This window comes from Poecilia formosa, unplaced genomic scaffold (genome assembly GCF_000485575.1).
Source record: "Poecilia formosa unplaced genomic scaffold, Poecilia_formosa-5.1.2 Scaffold387, whole genome shotgun sequence".
In the NCBI taxonomy this organism is placed as follows: Eukaryota; Metazoa; Chordata; class Actinopteri; order Cyprinodontiformes; family Poeciliidae; genus Poecilia; species Poecilia formosa.
The window spans coordinates 37,618-47,712 of NW_006800326.1; the positions used below are offsets into that span (position 1 = coordinate 37,618).

The following is a 10,095-nucleotide window of genomic DNA, read 5'->3' on the forward strand; positions in this document are numbered from 1 at the left end:
CACACACACACACACACACACACACACACACACACACACACACACACACAGAGTTATTAATATTCATTCATAAATATTTTCTGTTTGTTTTATTTTAAAAACTGGAGATAATTGGTCATAAAATTTTAATTTAATTAGACATGGATCTGAAAACCTTTTAAACTACACTTCCACTGATATTGGTGCTTAGCCACATTTTACTGAGTATTTCTAAAACAGGCATTTTTTTCCCTACATATATAACCATTAATAATTCTGTAGCTTAGCTGTTGACATGTAAACGTAAAATCACGTTTACTCACTGCGGCGTAGATACTAGATTCTAGAAAGTTATCTTGGGAATTGATGTGCGGTCATAACCAAACATTTCATACCTGAAACAGTCAGGTGTTAAAAAAGGAATCAAACTAAATATTAATAATAATAATAAACAAATCTGTATGCAATGAGTGTACAGCACATTAAAAATAAATTATTCCAAATGGATAAAGACTTAAAACAGCTGTTCCTGTTTGTGTCTTAACCCATCATCAACCATCTGATAGCTTTGTTTGTTTGTTTATTTGTCTTTATTTATGTAAAATCTGGGGTCTACTTGTTTCTTTTTCCAAGAAGCATTAAAGCAGAACAGGAGTTTTAAGATAAACTGAATCTACCTAAAAGCTTCTGTTTTTTGACAATATATATCCAACAGAAAAATCTGACAAAAAAACAACTTAAGAAAAATTAAGTCTGTTCTAGTTTAATACTTTAAAACCCATCAAAAAAACACAGATTGCTGAGACATTTTTAACACACCAGGTGGTTTATTTTAGATCACTATAAGGAATAGCTAATGTTTAAGTGCTGGTATGTCTGAAATGCATCCAAACTTCATTATTATGAGAAACACATCGAGGAAGTTTGTCTGCTTTCCAAGGGTTGAAAAACTGCAGCCCAGCACAGGTAGGGAGACCCCCTCTTCTCTACATCGGACCCGAAACAAACCTTTCTACCACTGAATGCTAAAAGCTACGAAACAGATATAAAAGTTGTGATTTTATATTTGTTTTGTTTTGTTTTTTACCTTGTAGCCGCAACGCTCCTGGTTTGCTCGCCTGTAGCCTGAAGTCCCGGATCCAGAGGCGCAAAGCAGAAAAAACCCGCAGACAGAGAAGAAGAAACTCCGAGGAGCCGCCATTCCGCTCTCAGGTCCTGAACTACTCTGAGCTCCGACTCCCCAGGTTTTTACGTGGAGACACTGACACGGCTGCTGGGGCCGAGCCACGCCGGTATGGCAGGACAGCTTGTCATATAATAGACACACATTAATATGTAAGCAAACAAGAGCAAGGGAGTATTAGGCCCATAAAGATAAATGTACGACAAAAAAGTGATACAAACGTTATATTACGAGGTAAAGTAGAAATAATACGAGAATAAAGTCGTAGTATTATGAGAATAAAATCAGAATAAAATCAAAATAATGACAATAAAATTTAAATAATATGGGTATAAAGTCACAATATTGTAAGAAGATAAAATCATAATATTTGAACTTTATTCTCATAAGACTACAACTTCATTTGAAAATTAATTCAACTTTATTTTCTTAGTATTACGACTCTTTTCCTTAATTGAGGGTATTCCCATAATATTCTGACTTTATTCTCGTAATCTTATTTTTTACGTTCTTAGTGTGACCCCAGTACTCCATCATAATGATTTAGGACTTAAACACAAAGGTATTGTCACTGGAAGTACTTTGCACTGTTCTAGTATGTTTACACATCAGAAATCATATACCAAATATGATTTCTGATTTTTTTCTTGCTTTCTTTTATAGAAAATAAATTACAAATGACAGAATATATTTTCAAAAAGTAGCTTTTACTTCAGTTATCCCTTCTGCAAGTTGTATGATGGAATACTAGAGGTAGAATACAAAAATATTTGTTTAATTATGAGAATATAGTCATTAGCAGAATAAAACTGCAATTTTCCAGAAGGCCATCTCAATATTACAATATAGTAGAAAAAAACTTGAATATTTTTCTTGTTAGAGTTCTCATAAAATTACCGCTTCATTCTCCAAATTTCACGACTATGTTCTCAAATTATTTCGGCTTATATTTGACATATATAATAGGAGACAAGCACTTATCGCGTGATTTAATTATATGCTACACTGACCTGCCATACACAGGTGGAGCCCTTATTTAGCGATCTTAAACAAAATGTTTATCAGAAGTTATCGTGCTCTTCTTGTAATCTTTCAGTTTTTGTTGTTGTTTGTTTTGCCATATTTAAAAAAATAAAATAAAATCTGATTTTATGCCCCAACATAAAATCAGAAAATCAAAATTGACAACATGAAGATGTTGATTGTGAATTTTGCTTTCTTCATAATCATAGTGATAAAACAGGCGGACTTTTTTTTTTATCAGATCTCTTTTGAAAAAGGAGAACCTCCTGGCTAATTATGTAGAATTCAAACCTACAAAAATACAATAAAGTAAACTATTTAGAAGGGGCGTTAAATAAAAATAATAAATGACTTAAATTAAATTTACATTTCGACTTTTCTTGGAGTTACATAATTACGCCCTCTGGTGGTCAATGTTTATTCCTGAATCTCTCCGAGCACGGACGGACGTTTCGTACCGCCGATTATGCCTCCATAATTAATACAACTAGAAAAATTAACATCAAGTCAGTTTCTCATTTCTATTTCACCCCTTCCTTTTTCCATTTTACTACACGAGCAAAAAAAAAATCATTTATAATTTACCTGACATTAGGAGGAAGTAATACAATTTCTCAATTCAATGTAATTTAATCCTCTTAATATTAGTATTGGCCTTTCATAGAAATTTCACCCCTATTGCTATTTCACGTAGTTATTTATTTATTTATTTATTTATTTATTTATTTTTGGTCGCCAACTGGTTTGTCAAACCAAAAGTGCCACAAATCACCACTTTTATCACACGTCTGAAACGTTATAACAAAAACAGCATTAGGACGTCATAAAAATACCGCAAGAATCCCGCCAGAACATTTTAAGACGTATTGTGAATGGCAAAAATGGGCTTATGCAGGCCACTGAATGCTGCTTGTTCAATGACGAATGACGTCATGAATAAACATCTTTGTTTTTGCCGTTCAGGATGTGGTCTTTAAAATGGCTTTGGGATGGCATTTATAGGCATCCTGGCATGTAAAACAGTGTTTACATGATTTCTTGACCAGTTGCAATGTGTTTTTGACTTGCTGAAGACTTTTTCATGGTGGTTCTTGACTCCAGCTGCTGTCTCTCTTTGTGAATCTTCCCCAACATTTTTGAATGGGTTTTGTTTCATAATCCCCTCCAGAGTGTGGTTATCCCGGATCGCTTGTCTACTTTTTCCCTATTCTTCCTCTCTATGAATGTGTTTGAACATGGAGCTCTGTGCACAGCCATCTTCTTTAGCAACGACCTTTTGTGACTTTACCTCCTTGTGCAAAGTGTCAATGGTCGTCTTTTGGACAGCTGTCAGGTCAGCAGTCATCCCCATGATTGTGTAACTACAGAACTGGACCGGGATACAATTTAAAAGCATTTGCAGGTGTTTTGAGTTAATCAGCTGAATAGAATGAGGAACTAGGGGTCTTCAATATTGAACCTTTTCACAATATTATAATTTTCTGAGATACTGAATTTGGAGTTTTCATTAGTTAGAATCAACACTAAAAGAAATAAACATTTGAAATATATCAGTCTGTATATAATGAATGAATATAATATAAAAAATTTACATTTTGAATGGAATTACTGATTTGAATAAACTTTTTCATGATATTCAAATTTTTTTTACCAGCACCTGCATAACTTGAATAAATAATATAACAGTGGGAGGTCATGTATGATTATCTTGATTGGGTCATATTTGAGTCAACTACTTCAAAAGGGGATCAGAACTAAAATCTAAGTGTGGTGTATTAGTTTTGAGAAAATGGCAAAGTCACTTCTTACAACCCCCAGATCACCAGAAGGCTCCCATATTTGCTTGAATTTAAAAGCAGAGCACAAATCTGAAATGTATATGAGAATGTGAATATTAATAAGTTTGATTTGATGGTTTCAGCAATAATAAATATAGGATTTTAACAATTGTTTGGTTACCATCTGATGCTACAAATTCAATCTTTTCTTTGCGTTTAAGCTTTGATTTGTCCATAAACCTGTCTCAGCAAATAATAAGCACATTGGTTCTGAAATGCTGTTTTTGTTGCTGAATAGGAGATTAGAGAACTGTTATAATAATGTGTCTTCATTAAGGATAACGCCATAGCGAAAAATAAATATATAACATGGTTAAGTACGTGGGTATGAAACGGTTTGTTTGAAGTAGGACTGTACGAAATGAGGGAAGAAATTGGCAGAGCCGTTTTTCTTCTTTCACAAACGGAGATCTCCATTGTGGCTCCCATCTTTAGAGACACAAACAATAAGGTGACAAGCCCACTCTGAGCCAAAATGGCGCCTATTTCTATTTAAACGAGAAGCCAATTAAATTCACGGAAGTCTGTACCAGCCAATCACAATCCTTCCGGTGGGCGGGGCCAGGGTGAACCGGGAGGAGCTCATTTGGGGTGTTGTGAATTCGTGGAACCAAGAAATCTTGAGTGGGAGTTGTCGGGCCGATTTGTTGTGTGTTTTCTTTGCCAATTCGCTCCGATACCCGAAGCGCCAGTCGCGGCTATGCCCGGAATAGAGAAGCTGCCATTGGAGGAGACGTTGGAGGACAGTCCGCAGGTAACTGTTGTTTCCCCCGGACCACCGCTAATCGTTCGTTAGCCGCTAGCTTGGCTAAGAGTGTTTGTCACCATCCAGCAGAGTGCTCCAGCTCAATGGTAACAGTCTGTAACCCGAATGGATCAGTTGATCCCTGTTTCCGCTGGGCTGTCCTGTCAATAAAATTACCAGTTGCCGGTAAAACGTCTCGGTAATCAGAAATCTAACTGCCAGAAGAGGCGACCGTTTCCCTAGCCAATCCCACATCATTCCCAGTGACGACAGCCAACCCACTGGTCACAAACCAGTGACATCCGGCGGCTTCCTGTCACTTTTGCATGGAAATCCGCTTAGTGATACTGTAACCCTTACCTGCTGCAAATGTGAGGCAAAACACCTGCTGTGACGTCACATGTTGGCTGCAGAATGTCGTACCTGAGAGTGTTATGCATCGAGTCTGAAAAGATGAAATGTAACGATTCTTTATAGTTAGATGGGATCTGGGGTTTATTTTGTAATGTTGTTTTCTTGCTCGGCTCCTTTTCACACTACTGTACAGGAAGAGCTCCTAGTTTAACCATCAAACTCCCACTTGAAGAAAATACTGATATACTTAAAGGGACAGTAATGTTTGTTTTACAGGCAGAGAGTGTCATGTCATAGCACAATCAATATTCTGTGTTACCTTCAGTTTTTATAAAAATGCTATACATATTTAATATGACCTATAAGAAAAATGACATTGATATTTTATCCCTAGAAATTGGGCCTCTGTCTCTTTAAAAATTCCTTGTCTTTGTGAAACAACGCCTCCAGGAAGTCACCACAACATCGCTCTTAACCCTTTAACAACGTTTTTTTTACCAACGTTGCACTGAGAAGCAGCTCGTAAAGTTCAGAAGATGTGCAGTTCCTTCAGGTGTTTGCTAATTGCTGCTGGCTAGTCTGAAGGAGCTGAGTAGTAGTTCTGCTTTGTGAGGCTGGTACCTCTGAAGCTTGGAAACTGCAGCTCCTTGAAGGCGGGGCTAGGTCCACCCAGGTGTTTTGGACAGCTGAATGGTTGCCATGCCGATTACAGTATTTCTCAGATATGAAAGAATCAAGGGAATACTCCAGGTATGTTTTGGATGAGAGAATAACTTTAGAACATGATGCAAAGCTCAGAAAAGTCTGTTTTACACAGTACTGCCCCTTTAAGTTCTGGGCAGTCCACCTTCTTATCTATGGGAACCATCATGGCCTCAGATATGGAGGAGGTTGTGACCTGGAGATGCCAACAGAGCCACCGCCTTTCCATGACAACACAAACTGGATCTGTGACTAGTTGCAGCCCTGGAGGAGTCCAACCTGTGCGGAGAGTAAGCCAGAACTAGCTTGGTGACAGAGGCGGATTACAAATCTGTGTTTTCTTCACCAGTTTGACCAGAGCTTTAAAAAAATATTCAAACTGGTTTAGGAAACTTTGCAACAAAAGATGTTTTACTCAAAACATCAACCAGATTTGGAAATATTTCACCAACAGGAGACATTTCTACAAACATTTGTGCATGCTGCACTACAAAAACAGAAAATCTTGCCAAGTAATTTTTGATCTAGTTTATCTTAGTGCACTTGAAATAAGATGAAACTAATTCATATGTCGCTTTTCAGCAAGACATGGAAGCTTTGTTTAAGTCAATAAGTCTCTAATATTATCCTAGTATTATTTGACTGATTACATGGGAAATGTCTTGTTAAAAGTGAAATTATCTGTGAATGAAACTAGAACCTTTTAATCAATATTAAGGAATTACTGACTTAAAACAAAATAAGATTTTTTGCAGAAAAGTTACTTTTATGTTAGTTTTATTTTATTTTAAGGGAACTGAGATATTAAAACTAGACCGACGTGTGAATGAAATGTCGTGGAAACACACCTTGAGTGCTGTGGGGACGTTTAGCAGATGTGGGTGTGGATTTGCACAGTCAGCGCTCATTGAGATCCTGTGTGTCACGCTGACTTCCTTCTTGCTCCTGTCGTTTTCTACTTTCTGCCTGCAGACGCGCTCCCTGCTGGGAGTGTTTGAGGAGGACACCGCCGCCATCTCCAACTACTGCACACAGCTCTATCAAGCCATGCAGAGGATTTATGATGCACAGGTACAAACCTGCAGGAGTGATGCATCGTTAACTCTGTTGGAGCCTCAACATCACAGGGATCCATGTTTGTGTTGCAGAATGAACTGAGTGCAGCGACACACCTGACCTCCCGACTGCTGAAAGAGTACGACAAACAGGTAGAAACCAGGAAAATGCAAACGTCTGGCAGGGCTGGGCAACGCAGCTTCAAAATAAAACCTCAGATTTTCTCATACCTGAACCGATTTCCTATTTTAATGCATTTCATTTTCTAAAACAAATGATTTTATAAAAGACAGAAAATATTTTCAAAAAGCAGTTTTTATCGCGATCATCCCAAATGAAGTTTCAGGGCCAGGCTACAAAATGTTATATAAATATAGTCGTAACTAGAAAAAATTGTATTTCCTGCGAAAATGCAGAGTGAAAATTTAGGAAGCATTTGAAGTCAGAAATGTAAGAAAGAGGCAGCAGAATAAAGCCAGCGTTGTAGAACTCCAGACCGGTTTCGGTCTCGGACATTGAGGACTGGATTTACAAGACCGGTCAAGACCACAACTGTGGAAATGTCACTAAGCTGCCAGCATATTGTCCAGTTTATTTAACATCCTTGTTTTCACTGGATGCAAAACATACAAATTTGAATGCAAGCAGTGATGTGACTCCTTGCTAATTAGGTTTTTGTTACCGCTGTCACTCATCACCTACGATTGATTTATCATTTACTTTTTTAATTGATTGATTTAGTTTCCTCTGCTATGCTACACATTTCAACACCATGCTGCTAGCACTTCACAACAACTCATAGGTGGATGTAAGAGCGCTGCCCTCCTCAAATAATGATCTGACACTTTTGTAGATGTCATTTTAAAAGAGAAGTAAATTTCTGTCAAAAAATGAAGAAATTTTGAGATTAATCTCAGAAATCTTCTAGAAAAAAACAGACAAACTTGACCTCAAAAAGTCTTAAATACGCAAGAAAAAAACCTCAGAACTGTTCAGGTTAATTTCACATATTTTCCACAATAAACTCTGACATTTTTTGAGCTTGTAAATTTTAAAATTCTTGACTTTTTTATTTTCTGAGTTTCAAAAGTCAGAAGATTTTGACTTTTTTGAGTTTTTGAATTTAATTTTTTTTTTTTTTTTTTTCAGAAAAATTTCTGAGATAATTTTGTTTTTTTTTGGCAGAAATTTACTCTTTATTCCCATCTACTATGGTTTTAATGCACCGATGTAGACATGCTGCTGGTTAATTCAGCTGCATGTCTGCCTGACGTTATTAGCCAAACCCAGCATTCTGTGTTTCTGCTGCAGCGTTTTCCTCTAGGGGGCGATGATGAGGTGATGAGCTCCACCCTGCAGCAGTTTGCTAAGGTCATTGATGAGGTGAGTCCCGGTTCTGGGACAGATGGGACCGCGGCTCAGAGCGTGTCCTAACGTCCAGTGTCCCTGTCTCTGTCCAGCTGAGTTCCTGTCACGCTGTCCTGTCCACCCAGCTGGCCGATGCGATGATGTTCCCCATCTCTCAGTTCAAAGAGCGAGACCTGAAGGGTAGGAAACCGTAACCGTCCAATCAGAACCAGTCAGAACCGTCCAATCAGAACTCACCGTCATCTCACACATCTGGTGGCTTTATAACTGGGGTGTCCAAACTTTCTACAAAGGGAGCAACAACTGTGAAGTTAAAATGAATCACGTGGCACAGAAATGTTATCCTTTTTATTATGAAAAATGCAAAAACTCAAATTAAAATGTATTTATTTGCCAAGGGACAGTACACATTAATTAACATCATATAATGTAAACGTGGCCAAGTTGGCTAAATTGAGCTAATTTTCATCAGTAGACCCAACCTAAAATTGAACAAAATTAAAATCACACATTATTTATAATTACACAAGAAAATTACAGGAAGCAAAACAAAGCAATTATTTTATCAAAACAAACTAAATACAGAATATTTTGGTGAAACATACCAGCCTGATTTCTATACAGATATAATCTGTAAATCATTTTAAATGTATTCTAGGTTCTTTTCTTGCTGCAGAGCAGAGGGCGAGGGGGCGGAGCTTGTCGAAGCTCGTTCAAATTTTCAGGCCAACTCCATTGTTTCGAAAAAGTTACATACCGCAGCTTTAAGCAAGCTAGTTGGCACAGAAACAAAGATTACAGAAAATGTAATAAAATGCAACACGTGCTGCTGACGTCGATAACATTTCTGATCAGCACAAATAGACGTTTCGAAGATATTTCCTTACCTTCCTGGTGTTTTTGTCTTTCCAGAGATCCTCACGCTGAAAGAAGTCTTCCAGATAGCCAGCGACGGTAAGACAAGGAAGCTGCCACTCATCAGTTTTTCCTTCCATCGTATTTTCCAAAGTCAGAGGAGTTTCAGCATTTATCGGTTAATCAAATTTTTGGACTTTGAAGATTTAAAAAAAAAATCTTCTCCCTTTCAGAGTGATGTCAGCACGCCCAGGGCGGCCATCTTGTTTGACAAACATGTTTTATAGCTTCTGTTTATTAGGGCTTTGAATTCAGGTTAGTTCTGAGGGCCAGGCTAAGACTTTTACAAGAATTAAGATGTAATATTAGGAGAATAAAGTAGTAATTCTATAAGCACTCCAGCATGGAAAATAACAAAAACTGATTTCCTTTTGTTGGCAGATCATGACACGGCAATTAACAGATACAGCCGGCTGTCGAAGAGGAGGGACAATGACAAGGTAACGAGATCTCAACCAAAAGTAACATTTTTACCATCTGATCTCCTCCTAACGACCAGCCAGAGTTTTCCCAGAAAGCTGTCTTTACTTTTCTTTTTCCTGGAACAAATTGGTTTTGCTGCAGAGAGAAACCCCATGAGAGGGTAAAGTTTTGTTGTTGTCGTCGTAGGTCAGAGCGGAGGTGGTGGAGGACGTCTACACCTCACGCAAGAAGCAGCACCAGACCATGTTGCACTACTTCTGCGCCCTGAACACACTGCAGTACAAGAAGAAGACGGCTCTGCTGGAGCCACTACTGGGCTACATGCAGGCTCAGGTACACACACACACACAGAGACACACACACACACAGAGACACACACACACACAGAGACACACACACACAGACACACACACACAGAGACACACACACAGAGACACACGCACAGAGACACACGCACAGAGACAGACGCACAGAGACAGACGCACAGAGACAGACGCACAGAGACAGAC

General features: G+C 38.1%; 2 protein-coding genes across 4 annotated transcripts in view; one reads left to right on the forward strand and one right to left on the reverse strand.

The window, feature by feature from the left end:
* il17rd (interleukin 17 receptor D) overlaps positions 1 to 1,243 on the reverse strand; it is a 37,869-nt gene extending 36,626 nt beyond the window's left edge. For all 3 annotated transcript variants that reach the window (XM_007575720.2, XM_007575719.2, XM_007575718.2), the window contains exon 1: positions 1,067 to 1,243. In XM_007575720.2, the coding sequence (XP_007575782.1) occupies positions 1,067 to 1,180 (114 nt within the window). In that variant the 5' untranslated portion in view covers positions 1,181 to 1,243. The remainder of the gene's footprint in view (positions 1 to 1,066) is intronic.
* Positions 1,244 to 4,568: 3,325 nt separating this feature from the next.
* Positions 4,569 to 10,095, forward strand: part of appl1 (adaptor protein, phosphotyrosine interaction, PH domain and leucine zipper containing 1) — a 15,831-nt gene continuing 10,304 nt past the window's right edge. The window contains exons 1-8 of the mRNA XM_007575722.2: positions 4,569 to 4,777; positions 6,797 to 6,895; positions 6,973 to 7,032; positions 8,192 to 8,263; positions 8,341 to 8,428; positions 9,161 to 9,202; positions 9,545 to 9,603; positions 9,773 to 9,919. Coding sequence (XP_007575784.1) covers positions 4,724 to 4,777; positions 6,797 to 6,895; positions 6,973 to 7,032; positions 8,192 to 8,263; positions 8,341 to 8,428; positions 9,161 to 9,202; positions 9,545 to 9,603; positions 9,773 to 9,919 — 621 coding nt within the window. The 5' untranslated portion in view covers positions 4,569 to 4,723. The remainder of the gene's footprint in view (positions 4,778 to 6,796; positions 6,896 to 6,972; positions 7,033 to 8,191; positions 8,264 to 8,340; positions 8,429 to 9,160; positions 9,203 to 9,544; positions 9,604 to 9,772; positions 9,920 to 10,095) is intronic.